The sequence below is a fragment of the Asterias rubens genome, chromosome 16, assembly GCF_902459465.1.
Source record: "Asterias rubens chromosome 16, eAstRub1.3, whole genome shotgun sequence".
Taxonomy (NCBI): domain Eukaryota; kingdom Metazoa; phylum Echinodermata; class Asteroidea; order Forcipulatida; family Asteriidae; genus Asterias; species Asterias rubens.
The window spans coordinates 7863355-7879206 of NC_047077.1; the positions used below are offsets into that span (position 1 = coordinate 7863355).

Genomic DNA, 15852 nt, shown 5'->3' on the forward strand with positions numbered 1-15852 from the left:
TTGGTTAAACACCCAATATTAATGCTGAGACGGAAGTAACAAGTTTCACTACTGCGTCACAGACGAACTCTAAATCTGCATTCCTGCTCTTATTCGAGTGTTTTTGGCGACTTTTTAATTATCGCCCTACTAAGATGACTTATTTGTTCACAATGAGACTGATGATGTTATGTGTAGTGTCTCTTTGTCTCTATGGTGAATTATCCGCTTCTCGGCATACTAGTAAGTTCAAAAGGCTACCAATGCCTTTCGCTTCAGGTTGTCGGTATAGTATCCAAACCATCGTACTCAAGAAGATTTGGAATCTTAGATTTATAATGTAATAATATTATCACAAGTCGTTATTCAGTGTCTTTGTACAGTACTTGTGAATATTTGAATGATATGGTCTACACATTAATTAACTTTTCCAAGGTCCCATGATGGTCTGACTAGTGACTATTTTTGCGGTCAGTATGGCCGGGAATATCTGTCAAACTGATGCAAAATCTGGCGGAAACTTGTCCGAAACTCCTATATTTGTTTTTACCAGTTTCCGTGTAAGTCTGGCCCTGAAATGTGTCTTTTTAGACCTTGAATCCACGATGATTCTACCACATGACGCGTTTTTAGACTGTAGGCCTATACGCCTTGGCTACACCATGGAGGAAAGAAGAGAAGAAGCTCGAACGGCCCGCCAAACCGCAGAGTAACGATGTGTCGTTAAACGACCGCGGTACCACGGTTTCGACTTTAGTCCCTTCGTTCGAGCTCCTTCTCTTCCTTCCTCCCTGGCTAAACTTCCTACATGTCATTTTATTTTGCGTTTATAGGTATCAAAAGAAAAGTTTAAAGAGAGAAAATTCTTGTGTGTTCCACATCAGTATGGAAAACATTAATGTTAGTGGAAAAGTTCACTGTAGCTTTTGAAGGAAATGGTGGTGTACTTCGAAGTAATGCATGTGGTTTGTAAAAAGAATACATTTTCTTTAAAGCCATTGGACACTTTCCGAAAATAGTATTGTCCAAGGCCCAAACTTCGTGTATCATGTATATAATATAATAAAAAACTGTGACAATTTAGGCTCAATCGGTCATCGGAGTCGGGAGAAAATAACGGGAAAACCCAACCTTGTTTCCACACGTTTCGCCGTGTCATGACATGTGTTTAAAAAAATCCGTAATTCTCGATGTCGAGAATTGATAATTGTTTTAATGTTTTCTCAAAAAGTAAAGCATTGCATGGAATAATATTTCAAGAGAAGTCTTTCACCATTACCTTCTGTAAACCCTGTAAGTTATTTGTAAATCTGTGAACTTTTATTTGTTTTGTTCTGTTCCGAAAGTGATGTCCAATGGCTTTAAAGAGAGAAAATTCTTGTATGTTCCACAAGTAAGGAAATTATTTTAGTGAAAAAGTTCACTATAGCCTTTGAAGGAAATGGTTTGAGTCAATGCATGTGGTTTTGTAAAAAGAAATATTTTTGTTTAAGCACTAAATTAGAATCTGAGAAGCTTTACCACAGTAAAGCTTCTCAGATCGTGTATTCATAATAAGACTTGTTCTTCCTGCGTGGACATTCGACCCTGAATGTCGGCGATATCTCAAAAACGCAACCAATAACACAACAGAATGAATTTTCAGCCTTCGATGAAGACCCTGCTATGGTCGAAACGTCAGCCCATTTACTATTTGTTGTTGGTATTTTGTTAATGTAAATTTAATTGGGTCATATGTTGTGTTCCGTTTCTTAAGTTGGTACACACTTTCTAATTACTTTAGCTTCAAATACAGAGATTAAAGGTCAAAATGAGATCATGCTCTCTAACGTATTCTTTTTAAGGTCAAAATGAGATCATGCTCTCTAACGTATTCTTTTTAAAAAGTATTTTGAGCTCTTTCTGATAGCGCCAAAAGTGATACAAATGCATCATGTGGTGCGATTGTTGTAATTTTGTTTCAAATATTAAATGTAATATTCAAATTGGGTCATAATATTCCTATACGATACAAGATTTAACAATCCAACGTGTCGTTAACTAAGATTTGTTTAAAGACTGGACACTATTGGTAGTTGTCAAAGGTCAGTCTTCTCATTTGGTGCATTTCAACATAATGCAGAAAATAACAAACCTGGGAACATTTTGAACTCAATTGGTCGTCGAAGTTGCAAGATAATAATGGAAGAAAAAACATCCTTGTCACACGAAGTTGTGTGCTTTCAAATTTAATGCTTGATTTCGGGACCTCAAATTTAGAAAGACTATCCTTGATGCGCACTATATAATTTCGCATCGTACGCATGTGTAATAGCTTTAATACAACCACATGTACATGTATAGTTCAACATGTGCGTTATGGACCCACGTGAACAACATTGAACATCGTCAAAGTTGGTCAAAAGCAAAAAATATTCGTTGCAAATTTGTGACGTCAACATTCTCTTCGCCTTCGCATTCGCAGGAAGTATGAAACGGGCTTAATGTTTTTTTTTTTTTTTTAGTTTCATTCAATTATAATTCAAGTAAAATTCGTCCAAATGATAATGTCACCTAATATTGTAAGACAGTCGTTTTTTGTTTCTAGTTCAACGTTATTTTAGATAATCTTTAAATCAAATGTCAGTATAGAGAAGAGATGGAGACGGACAAACCCAGAACAAAAACAAGAGGTGCACGAACACCAACGGCATGTTGTGAAACCTAACAGAAATTTACTTATTCTCCCCACAGAGAACTTTGAAGTAGCTGACAATGTTACGGTTACACTTTGCCGAGACCTCCATCTTTGCCAGAACATTGGATGTGGAACTAGTTGGATTAAGAACAGCGTATGTCAATGCGACTGGGCATGCGAGTTTTTCGACGACTGTTGCCTGGATATTGCTTCGGTATGTTCTATAGATAGTTCTGATGTATTGGACTCTCTAAAGAAACCACAGTTTGAGTGCATCTCTGTAACACGTGACTTATGGATGGTGAGCCATTGTCCATATGCTGCTGAAGTCTCGCCAACTTACGCGCAGACTCACGAGAACTGTGAGTCCACAGATAACACCAACCCGCTGACTTTGATACCGGTAACTGATGCAAGTGGTATCACATTCAGAAACATCTATTGCGCCCTCTGTCATGGCCGCTCTACAAGCAACCTCGTTCCCTGGGAACTGAAAGCAACCTGCCCGAAGCCTATTCACCAGAATACCTCGTACGCAGTATTCCTCAGGAAGGTTTGGAATGAATGCGATCACTATTTGGAGCTGCCAGCAGTGGATGTTAGCGGTCCTGCAACACGAAGACCATGTATCCCTTCTCTAATTACAACCTGTCAACAACATCATCCTCATTCCCAGAGCCTCCTATCTTCATGTCAGAACTTCACGGCTGTTGTTAAGTTCCGTGATGATGGATCACTGTACAGAAATCCAGCATGCTTTGCCGCGTGTAAAGGTTCATCACACAACTACTCCCTAGAATGTCCAACATCGGCTTCTCAATTGAGTAGTGACCAGATATTCCCTACGTTTATACAAATAGTACCTAAAACTTCTGATGATTTAATACCGGTTAGTGCTTTTTTTCCTCGTTTCACTCATTTCAGTGTCTCACTGTCTGTCATACTCAACTTCAACCCAACCGACGGGAGCCCAGATCAATGTTCAGAGGGTGACTTTTTCGACCCCTTCAGCCAAACCTGCCTTAGTCCACAGTGTGAGGAGGGGCTTGAGTATGTAGCAACTGAGCAGCGATGTGAACCTCTCAATAATCAGCCTCAGTCAAAGCCGGCTAATGATAACTCGTTCCTTTGCATAGGTGACAGTCACCAAGGCCCTGGTATCCTCTTAATGATCACGACTTCATCGGAGACTACAAACCTGACTAGTAACTCACCCAACACAGAAACAGGATACGAGAACAAGAAACGATGCATTCGTGACCTTCTGGGTGTAAACTTGACCTCTGTTCAGGAAGATGATGATCCTTACTCGGGCAACTCAAGTCAATTTGCTTTCAAGATTTTGGTTAAACTACAAACAAATAACACTGAGATTGACACCAGCATCTCACGACGGCAGGCAATTGGTTATCTTGTCGAAGACATCGAGACTAAACTTGAGTCAGTAGAGACAGACGAGTCTCAATGTGGACTTCAAAGTCTACAACTCGTCCAGTACTGTAATGGGAAAGAGGGGACTCCTTATGGAGTCACACTGTGCTCTAGCTCTCACGCGGACTGGCTTCCTCTGGAAAATGAAACACAAGTCAGAGTGAACAACCAGACGGTATGGGCATTCGATGCTAGTCACAATGCGTGGTACAAACTACAGGAATACAATCTACGTATCCAGTACAGCAAACATGGATCTGTCTTCACGAAACTGAGACTTGAGATCGGTCTATGTAGCAGGGCTCCTAATAACTCATGCCCAGCCTTCATCAAGCTGAATGAATCACAATTCTCGCTGGTTGATGAAGATACAGAAGACTTTGAGAATTATGCAAACGGCAGCTTGATCTTTCTTCAAACAGAGGAGATTCTTGGACCTGATGAGTTCACAAGAACCGAAGACGGGCAAATAAGTATCTGCGCCTCTAAACTACCTCAGAACGGAACTCGTTTTTTTAACTTTAACAACGCTCAAAACATTCTCAGTACGGTTGGTTTCATCATTTCAGTTGCTGCTGGAAGCGTCTCGCTCGTCACTTATCTCGTTTTTCCAAGTCTTCATGGCCGAACCAGGAAAGCAATCATGGGGATGGTGACGTCACTCATTGCCGCCCAAACTCTTTTACTCCTCGGTGGTGTTGCAGCAGCGAATGGCAAAGCTTGTATGGCCGTTGCAGTGACTGGACATTTCCTATGGCTGGCGAGTCTTACTTGGACCAACGTGCTTGCCTTCTTGTTATGGCATACCTTCGCTACCAAGAACCCATCCCCTTCAAGTAGCAAGATTGCTGTTACTAGCAAGATCAACATCTTAAGCTGTTCATATGCTCTTGGTATTCCATTGGCTATAGTGATAGTTTGTTTGATCATTCACTTCTGCTCTTGCACCGATATTGCAGTGGTGTATAACAACGATGCGCACTGTTGGATTCAGTCTGGGCCAATCAATCTGGTCGTATTTGGAGCTCCTATGGCGCTGTTTCTTGTCATCAACATCATTCTCTTTACACGGACCGTCTGGGCAATCCGTTCATCACATCGTAGATCAGCAGCACAGTTTAATCAAGGTCGTGATACGTCATTTCTGAAACGGAGAAGCAAAGAGCTCTTCATTTACGTCAGGGTAAGTCACAGTTCTTACACAAATCCTACATTTTTAGTGACTTTTGAAAAAATAAGTAAAAAAAAAATAAATAAATAACTTGCTATCCCAAAAACCTCTCAGAGACATTGGACGGACTTTACCCTTCTGATGGGACGTAGAGCCGTTGATCCCGTGCGTTGTGTAACGCATGTAGAAGATCCCAATCACACGTAAAGCTAAGAGAATGGGTTCGCCCTGTTGTTCCTGGCACTGGCTGCTGAATGCGCCGTAACACATTGTATTGACCCATATGGGGTGCTACATAATTCGGTATCAGAATTTATAGCTTCATTGAAAATAATGTATGTACTCAAATAAAAACAGTGTTAAAAAACAAAGAGTCAAAGTACAAGTTCACGTTGAATTGCATTTTAAAAAGATGGCCAGATATTGGGCAGATTATAGGATTGCTGAAATATTGGATTCGAATTGCCTCTATCGGACAATCTCAATATCGGTGGTCTAGTTAATAAGATTGGCAACGGTCGTGATTTTGAATCTCATCCGAGTAATATACCTGAGAGGTTTGCTTATACATACCTCTGGCTGGCACTGAGTATGTGCTCACCCACATCGGTGTATAGGTTAACAATAAAAAAAGGGTTAAAAATGACTCTTATTATCTTTTCTTAGATGGCCAGTCTGATGGGATTCACTTGGGTGTTTGGTTTTTCTGCGGCCTTCTCAGGAGCAGAGGCTCTTTGGTATCTCTTCATCATCCTTAACTCACTCCAAGGATTCTTCATCTTCCTCTCCTTCACTTTCAATTATCAAGTAAAGGAGCTTTGGAAGAAGAAGTTAATACCGATCCGGGACTCAATGATTAATAAGACAAGCGTCTTGGCAAGCAGAGGTATGAACAGAACCACAACCTCTACCATCAGTGCAGGGATCGCTCTCAGTGATGTCTCAAGCTCTAATGATTACCAGAGTACTTCGACGTCGAACAACAACAACTATGAAACATCTTCCGAGACGTCTTCAAGATTCAAGATGGCCCTTAGACGCCTCAAAGAGAAGTATACTCAGCCCTCTGAGCAAGACACAGACAAGAGACAAACAAAACCTCCAATACCAGTTAAGGAAGATGTCCAAGGCTCCTTACCATTTTCTCCCGCCTTTCGTGCATCATCGGAATATGAAGAGGTGATACCTGGAAGATGTCTCAAAAAAAGAGATGACAAGACAAGATTTTGGCATAAATTAAGTCTTCATCCTCCAAAACCTACCACTCCGTCTTTGAAAACAGCTGAAAATGTAAGGACGGCCAACGACGGTCCTACAGGTTCCTTAGCTGGTCCTTCCCGATACCGTGCATCCTCAGCATATGAAGAAGTGATACCCGGAAGATGTCTTCGAGCAGACCACACACAAGACGGTCCTACGTCTTCAAAGTCAACTGAAGATGCATCAAAAAGCAAAAGTGAAGTCCATCCCCATGGTACAGGAACAGAAATACAACTTCCCAAGATCCCACTTCTGCCATTCAAAATTCCCAGGCACTCAAAGACGTCTGTTTCACAGAACAATAACCATTGTGTTCATCCTGTTAAGAATGTCGATGAAGATGCAACAATCCCAGTAAAACAGTTACCATCTCGACGTCCAATACATAGCTTAGAGAAAGAGCCCGAAACAGAAGCGAACTGCAAAGTTCGTTTAGATAAGCCGCCTATTACCCCTCATAGTAATCTGCAATGTAAGACAGGAAATGCCCAGACCAAGGAAAGATCTTACCTCAATCCAATCAATCATGCAAAGTCCTCTTGTACAAATCCTCTACCCCTTTTGACACCAAAGCCCTCTCTGAACCCAAAGCCCCCTCTGAACCCAAAGCCCTCTCTGACCCCAAAGCCCCCTTTGATGACCCCGAAGCCACAACTGCAAGAATCTACCAATGGAGATCATTCTAAGCTAGAAGTCACAATGAACGCGTCTCGCTACAAGGTGCCTGTTCTTCCTCTATTTAGCTCTTTTCCAAAGAGGGATGACTCTGCCAGCACACCCACTGGTAACCCAAACCTTGTCGAGACTCCTGATATCAAGACGGATACCAACATGAACCCAACCCAGAATACTTTGCCGTCTGTGAAACAACCTCCTCCTCCAAGACCAAAACCCAGAAATACTCATGAGTCACGTGACGAATCGGGATGGCATGACGTCATTGGTCAGATCGAAGGCCAATCAATGCTAAAATCGAAGTAGATCGTTGCATACAACCCCGCACAAAGTTTCGCACGTATTTGAACAGTATAAATTATCTTGGAACGAGTATAAAATAATCAGTAAGTTTCTCTAAACTTATGGTGTCTTTGCCTTATTTTATACCGCTGCCTAACGATAAGCAAATTTTCGTGCTCACTGTAGCAGTAAAATTTGCTTTCACAGGTAAGCACAGGTTAGCAGAAAAATTGGGCTGCGTTTACCATGAATTTGCATTGTGACGTCATTTATTTTCTCGCGGTAAGCACCGGAATGTTAGCATACCTTTTCGTGTCCTTTACGGTTAGCAGCGCTATGAAACGGAAATCGCACAGTAAGCACAAAATCGGCCGCTAAGCAGCTCTATGAAATTACGCCCAGGTGGTTTTAGTGGAAACCGTCCGGTGATTTTATAAATTGCTCTAGTTAACAGAAAAAACACTGTATATCAGGCGCCTACTCGGGTGGGCAGACACTGCTCAAAATTGCAAAGGTCGTTGGTTCGAATCCCACCCGATATTCCCGTGAATATTAAACTCGGGAAAGTACTGAGTACACTTTGCTATTAAAATAAATTTGTCGGTGTATTTAGGTATAACCAAACTGAGTAATCATTTAAATGTTGTTATTCCATGTACTCCACGCGCCTGCACCATTGATATCCCGATAATGTAGTTTGTGTGCAGTACTGAACGGGGCCCAATTTCATGGCTCTGCTTACCGTAAGCACAGAATCGGCGCTTACGGAAGCAGGGAATTCTGTGCTTACGGCAAGCGTATTTCACGGGTTAGCAGCGAATTTTGGCTTCTGCGCGTGCGTACTCCACGTTACTAGGCATTCTACGCTTACAAGGTTAGCGCAGAAATTCGGCGCTTGCACGTAAGCGGGGGGAATCGTCATCGTAAGCGCAGAATTCGGCGGTAAGCAGAGCCATGAAATTGGGCCCAGATTATTAGGTCGACGCGTAGCTCTTCTGTTGTTAAAGGAACACGTTGTATTGCCTTGAATCGGGCGAGTTGGTCACTGAAAAGCGTTTGAAGACCGTTTGTAATGAAATGCATGGTTGGAAAGATGCTTTAAAAGTAGAATATAATCATCCCCATACATGTCTCAAAATTGTGTGGTTTTCCCTTTACGTCGCGAACTAACACGGTCGGCCATTTTATGGAGTCCAAAACTTGACTCCACAAAATGGCCGACCGTGCTAATGCACGACGTATAAGGAAAATCATGCAAAATTCGAAGCATATTCTACTTTTAATACATCTGTCCAACCATGTATTTCAAAACAATCGGCTTTCAAACGCTTTTCATAGACCAACTCACCCGATTAAAGGCATCGTGTCCCTTTAAAACCAACCTTTCTAATAATGTTATATTTGGAAACATCCTTCGCACTAATTAACACTTATCACAAAGCCATTTTCCGTCTCCTCACGGTCAATGCAATTACAACCAGAATTGAATAGCTGGTAATTTGCAACCAGCAACTTTACAAAAACAATGTAATCTAGTTATCAAATTAATTGAGTTTGTAGATGGTTGGCTTTTAAACACCTATGTGTCTTTATAACAAGTTAATACTGACTGCCAGAAAAGTATCACATGACTCTTTTAAACGAAGAGTACAATATTCCTTTAATAGGGATGGCATCAATGATGAAATATTTCAAATCTCTCATTTTGTTTTCCTTCTTTGGAATAATAACGATGGAGGCGAGGGAAAGATATGGAGTGAACTCACAGGAACAACGTAAGCTAATCATGTTAACTTAAAATTAGATGGTTATTGTGGGTTTTTTGGTCTATATAGTATACTAGGATAACAAGATAATACTCAGTGTAAATTGTGCTAACCTATTTTATGGTTGCGGTTAATTAATGCAAGTATGTTCATATGTGTATTTAAACAAGAAAAACCACCTGCTAATTAAAAAGAAAGTTTCTGTGAATTATCTTCATTTCAGACTTGAATATTTATTATGATTAGTTGCACTTTTAGTTGTTAAACAACTTTCATAACAATACATTTTGAGCTTAAAATATTGTTAAAGTACAGTTCGAGACAATTTGTTTGGTTGGGGCGGAAGTGTTGCCGTTGGCCTATAATTAAAATCTGATCAAAAATGGCATGAGCAAAATAATGTTTTAAAGGCACTTGACACTATTGGTAATAACTCATTATGCATCTGAAAGCAAACAAAGGAATGTAACAAGGGTGTTTTTCTTTCAATAATCTAAATGCAAAATTGATGACAAATTGAGCCGAGATTTTCACATTTTCTTGTATGCATGTTGGGATTGGATACACCAAGTGAGAAGGACAATTACCAAACGTGTCCTGACAAGCGGATTTAAATTGTGTAAAAATATTTCAGTTCTTCCAGAATATCATAGCTCAAACAATGTTTACCTGTGACTCATACTGCTTCAGAAATAAAACGATAATTGATTAATAAAAACTGTCGATTCGCCAACCATCAATCATAATACTATCGATCAACAATACTATTTGTTAGGGCGGGGCTTAGGAACTGATTATGGGGTCATCTATCCTGAGTTATATACGAGTCCAGAAAGGTCAAAGGTCACTTCCAGAGCCGCGATATCCAGGAAGGATCTTCAGCTGGCTCTTACTGCATTTGGAGAACAGTTCGATATCAGGGTAAGATGCTAAAAATGTAGTAATTATGTTATCAGGGTACATCTATAATTACCACATGTGGCATTGGTGATGCGTACACTATACGGTCTTCGGACCTTGAGGGTCCGGGAAAATTGTGCAAACTAGATGATGTGGTGCAATCTAGAATTTGCAGGACAATAATAGGCAAAAAGAATGGAACAGAACATGTCTTTAAAGTGTGAGCAGGCGGCGGTAGAACCTTATGAGTTAACAGCATCAAGTTCAGGTGCGAATCTATGACACAAGTTTTAGGGGGCAAATTATTGTCAAAGAGTGAGCGTGCGAGTGTGAATCCTTTACGGCATGGGTCCGGGCCCGCGTAAGGACCCGAAATTTGTTTGTATTCTAGATGCTATGTGGTGTAATCTTTGGCCATTTAAAGACCCAATGGCAAACGAAACAGAACAATAAGCCTTCCTTTTCGGATTTTGATGAACAAGATGGGTAGGCCCCTATGATAGGGGATTGTTATCAATGTTTGTACGCAAGGTTTGCGGGAAAAGAAAACAATCTCAGAAACGTCTCAATTGAATGTGGTGTAAAATGGAACCGAGTTAATAACAACATATCGCTCGAACTAGCCATAGAGACTATAGCCATAGAGGCCGCAGAACGGTAATGACAGAGACAGCGAGTCACCGTATACAATTGAGAACTAAAGGTATGGAGGTGACGTACGTACGTGCCCTTATAAGACACAAGAGTTAACAACCCCGGGGATGGGGAACATCGTGTGTCGTGCCCCCCCCCCCCCCCCCACTGGACTGATGGCAATGACGGGACACAGCGTTTGGGGCACAGGATTTGGTCTTAAACAGCTACCTGAGCGGAATGTTTTCAACAGAAATGGTATTTTTACTTGTTTATAATGCACTTGTTCACCATTTTAATGTAATTTCGATATGTGTACACTTCTGAACTTTTCGTAATTATCGAGTAAAAAATCAGGCCCCTACCTAAAGGTTTTTTGGAAAACTAAAAACACTTCTGTCGTTGAGAGCGGGAGTCAAAGGACAATGCCGCTGACGTCATTTGTGGGAGTTTGCTTTAAATGTTATACATCCACGCTGCAACAAAGCGGCTTTATCTACTTATGACGTTTTGAGAGTGATTACGTAACGGGGCTTTTCGCAAATCTCGCAGAAAAGCTCTGGACAAGGGCATACAAAATGATTGTTTTTTTACACAATTAAAACCTATTTATAATCATATGACTCGATTTCCTTATTCATCGAAAACATTTTAAGTGGAATTCAGCAAAGTTCACGACTTGACATTTTCGTTCAAGCAGGTCTCACAGTGCAAGACATGAGTTTCATGATAAAGGTGGTCAAGGGAACATTGTGTCCCCCAACCTTCGAAAATGGGGTGGGGTGTGGACAAGGGGGAGCTGCAAATGTGCCAACGATGGATCATGGGCGTGAATAGCCTTTACGGCGTGTGGGGTCGGTCCGGGCCCGTAAGGTGCTCTGTGATGCAATCTAGGGCCGCCAATTTTGAGGGGGGGGGGGGGAGGGGCATTTGATATATTTAGTGTCCACCACCCTTCTAAGATTGGTGTCACCCTTTGCCCCCAGGATTGCCCATGCGGGACACAGGGGTCGGTTCTACACAGTGCAAAACTTGGGCTTCATGATAAAGGTGGTCAAAAAGATGGGGGGGAGGGGGGAGGGAGGGGGGGAGGGAGACCCCAACCCTCCAAGATAGGGAGCGGGGGAAGGGACATGTCCCCCTGATTGACGCCAATGCGGGTACGATAATGGCCAGGACCCCCATTGCTAGAATTAAATACAGGAGGGATGAATTATAACTATTTTAAATCCTTAAGTATTCTTAGTGTAACTTTTTATTTTCACATAAACCGTAGGTTTCTCGAGACTCTTCGTTCATTTCCGATGATCTCGAGGTAGATTATTATCAGCGGGCCGCTGAGTGATTTTACCGGGGGGAAACAACGTGTTCGTACGGACTGTTATTACCGAGGCACGCTGGATGGACACACACAGTCCGTGGTGTCACTGCATGTAACGGAATAGTAAGTTGTAGGTTTCTAGAGGCTCATGGGCAAGGCACCTAGACCTACGATTTAATAGATTTGGATACTAACCATAAACATATAATAGTGTGTTAGCACTGTATGGTTTTAGTTGGTAAACGACACTGCTTTAGAATTACAAAGGTCGTGGGCTCAAATCACAGCTGAATATAATATAATACATGCCTGTGATTTGTTCGCAGAGCTATGGAAAGTAAAGTATACAGTGCTGCTTACGTGGGTAAAACCTAATGCACCTGGTCAAGCATGTACGAGAGAGATGCAAGGTTCATTGGTGGAATTCCTGAACCTGGACGCCATCTCCGCCACAGCTCATGAGATAGGTCATGGGTCAGTAACATGTAATCATTAAGGTAAATACCCGAATAGACGAAAAATAGAGAAGCCGGGGGCAATAGCAGTTATTAAGACATTAATTTTTGGTTGAATTGTTTACAGCGTTACTGACATTTTGATATGCAATAAGAAATGTTTACAACAATACCTTTCCCCGGTAGTGCTCAGATTGATTTGCAGAAGATTTGTTATCGGATCATAAAACATCAACAACAAAACAAATAAAAAAAAAACTAGTGAAAGACGCTTAAAACATTCTGTGAAAAGTTCCAACATACAATTTCACACATTTTCACACAACATCTTTCTCGACAACAACTTCGTTTTCAGTCTCGGTATGCGTCATGATGGTCACCATGGCAACACATGTCCAGAGGAAGGTTTGTTGATGTGTTATCACATGCAAGACAATATGGAGACGTTAGGATGGTCAGAATGCAGCAAGAGTTATCTGCTCAACTTCTTGAAGTAAGTTGAACAGACAGGCCGTATCACTGTTGGTGTGCAGTAAGACAATGTAATGTATAATGCTTGTATTTACTTTCGTGGTATATTTTGTTATTTTGAGAACTTGTCTTGCTATTAATTTTCTATTACTGACGAGTACAGATTGGTACTTGGAAGACTCTACAAGTGACCTAGCTGTTCCAATTTGGCATGTCCGGGCTGAGCGGATACGAGAGCGGCAGCGGGACTCGGGCTTAAGTGTTTCTGCGGCAGAGTTGGGGTTCGAGTCCGGTCGTGACACAAAGTCCACGCAAAACACTTGACCATTATTGCTTCGTCCTTCGGATGGGACGTAAAGCAGTTGGTCCCGTGTGTTGTAATGCACGTAAAAATCCCAGTGCACTTATCGAAAAGTGCAAGGGTTCACCCAAGTGTTCCTGGTTTGATAGTCTGCTGTTGCGCCACACTATTGTAAACCATATTTAACTGTAAAGGAATTGGTAATTATATTTCAAAAACGTATTGTTCCACAATCAGTTGCATTAAGAAGCCACTATTCTTTGATATTATAACACTGATGTATAATGTTGTTTTTTCAACAGCTCAACAGGAACTTGTTTCGAAGACGTTCCAGAGATGAATCTGATTCCCGTGACAAACTAAACATAGCAAAGCCTTCAAGTCAAAATTATCTAATATTGTATTCTGATAACTACAAACCCTTTATTTCAGAATAATCATCACAATGCCCATTGCTAACATTTCCTTTTAAAGATACTATGTCAGATTTTTAGCCCAAAACATTAAAAAATAGACTTTTTTGATTGAATGGTATTTCAAAGAGTATCACCCGCTCTAACGAAAAGTAGTTTAACTTTTACATTTAATGATCAGGAACCATGACAAAAATTTAAAACGTTTCCTTTAAAACACATAAAAATTGGCCGACAAAAACTAATTCTGTGCACTTTATTTCACTGCTACTAATAATTGGCAGACTTTTTCGAGCAATGGCTCAAATGAAAGCTTGTAACTTTCTTGACCACATCATAATACCTATTGAATTTTAAATCAAAATGTTGGGGTAAAATCGGCCAAAAACCTGAAATATCATCTTTAATAAACATGCAAACATTATTCGTTTAGTTTTTAAGAAATCAGGACTCGATACAACATAGGACACGATGGGACATTCCAAATCTGGACATGGCCTTTACTTTTTTCTTTGATACATGTGAATGGAAGCAGACCTAATCTCAAAGGCGGGGTGATTAACAGTGGGATAGAATATACACATAATGAATGTTTATGAGTGCAATGGTGCGAATATGTTCATGAGTTGAAAGATGGAATGTTCTATTCAACGAGGCGGAGCCGAGTTGAATGGAACATTCCAGCTTTCAACTCATGAACATATTCGCACCATTGCACGAATGAAAAACATTCATTAGTTGTTTTATATATATAACATCCAAGTAGATATTTGTCATTTTTATTGAAAGATACAACTTTCAAAACAAACAAAGCGTAGGCCTACAATTTTTAATTGTAGAATCCGAATGCTAGTATTAGTAATTTTACTAATATTATTCCTTGCAGTAACACCGTGTTACAAAGACACGCGCACGCAGTGATGTTTTTACTCGTCTTTTTCATTCCATCCAAAAAGTACCATTGCACGCTGGCAGCGTGCAATAGTACTTTTCGGATGGAACGAAAAAGCACGGTGAGTGACTCAGCGTGCAATGGTACTTTTATTTGCTATCACGTGACGGACAATCCTCCAATCAAATGGCAAGGATCGGCTTGGGTGTTATATAAAAAATAATAGCTGATGAATGGAATGCAGTCCAAATAATTTGCGTATTTTAATACGCAAATTAAAATAAGGGAATCAATGTGTGGTGAAGGGGTTTTCAGCTAGTGGTTTAAACCCAACGAGGCCTGGTTCTTGATAATTTTACCGAGACGACCGATTCAACACACTTTAATTCCCATTCATAAATACCTTTTCGGTCAAGAAACATGAACACCTTGGTCAAAAAGTAAAATAAATGCAAAAATAATAATTGTTAAATGATTTATTTCAACAGAACACCCCTCCAGTTATGAAATGGTAAGGCCCTCGGGTAAACAACTCCTCATAAGGGAATGCTGTGCACGTCGCATGTATCGCGTGATGTGGCACAACTGTCCCGGCCGTGGCTCTCTACCAATGTGAATGAACAAAGTGTCTTATAAGCACAGGTGCAAGCTGGCGTGTCACGCCCATGTTTCAACACTCTTACTGGTCATAGATAAAGGTTTATACACACCCACGTGACGCGCTCTCCACCAATAGGAATAGCGAAACTGTCTGAGGTAGTAATGACTTTTATTTTAGGCCTATGGGTTCGGTAATTCTATAGGTTTGGCAAGAAGTAACATCTCATAATCTCGTTGTTTTCATTTCGTAAATAATACGACGTCAGTATAAGAAGTATACCTTAGAACAAGATCAAAGGAATAAAAGTGACGCGCCCGTTCTTCGGGAATAAACATTATAAATTTTGCGTATTAAGGAAACGGGTTGGATTTTTCTTTGACAAATCAATTTTAAGAACTAAAAGATAGGCCTTCTCAAAAATAAGGAAAATCCCATTATGCACGATGTTTTACTTCGTCAGTTTAGCAAAATAGCTGAAAGTCACCATTCAGTTACGTGAATGAAACAATACTGAACTATCCAACACCTTATAAAAACAGCTCAACTACGAAACAAAAATTACCCTTTTTAAAATTATCTAAATAAAGCCATTATACAAAAAGTTCACAGATTTACAAAAAACTT

At 40.6% G+C, this 15852-nt stretch overlaps 1 protein-coding gene across 1 annotated transcript; it reads left to right on the top strand.

Moving 5' to 3' along the window:
- Positions 1-120: 120 nt before the first annotated feature.
- LOC117300569 lies at positions 121-8264 on the top strand. The gene is made up of 3 exons (XM_033784227.1): positions 121-222; positions 2713-5270; positions 5925-8264. The coding sequence occupies exons 1-3, from the start codon at positions 135-137 to the stop codon at positions 7497-7499; spliced, it is 4221 nt and encodes a 1406-aa protein (XP_033640118.1). The 5' UTR covers positions 121-134; the 3' UTR covers positions 7500-8264.
- The last annotated feature ends 7588 nt before the right edge of the window (positions 8265-15852 follow it).

Excerpts from the sequence above, each read along its gene's own strand:
- LOC117300569 (XM_033784227.1), top strand. The coding sequence starts at position 135 with ATGACTTATTTGTTCACAATGAGACTGATGATGTTATGTGTAGTGTCT. Across the intron at positions 223-2,712 it reads ATCCGCTTCTCGGCATACTA|AGAACTTTGAAGTAGCTGAC; the intron begins GTAAGTTCAAAA and ends TTCTCCCCACAG. Across the intron at positions 5,271-5,924 it reads AGCTCTTCATTTACGTCAGG|ATGGCCAGTCTGATGGGATT; the intron begins GTAAGTCACAGT and ends ATCTTTTCTTAG.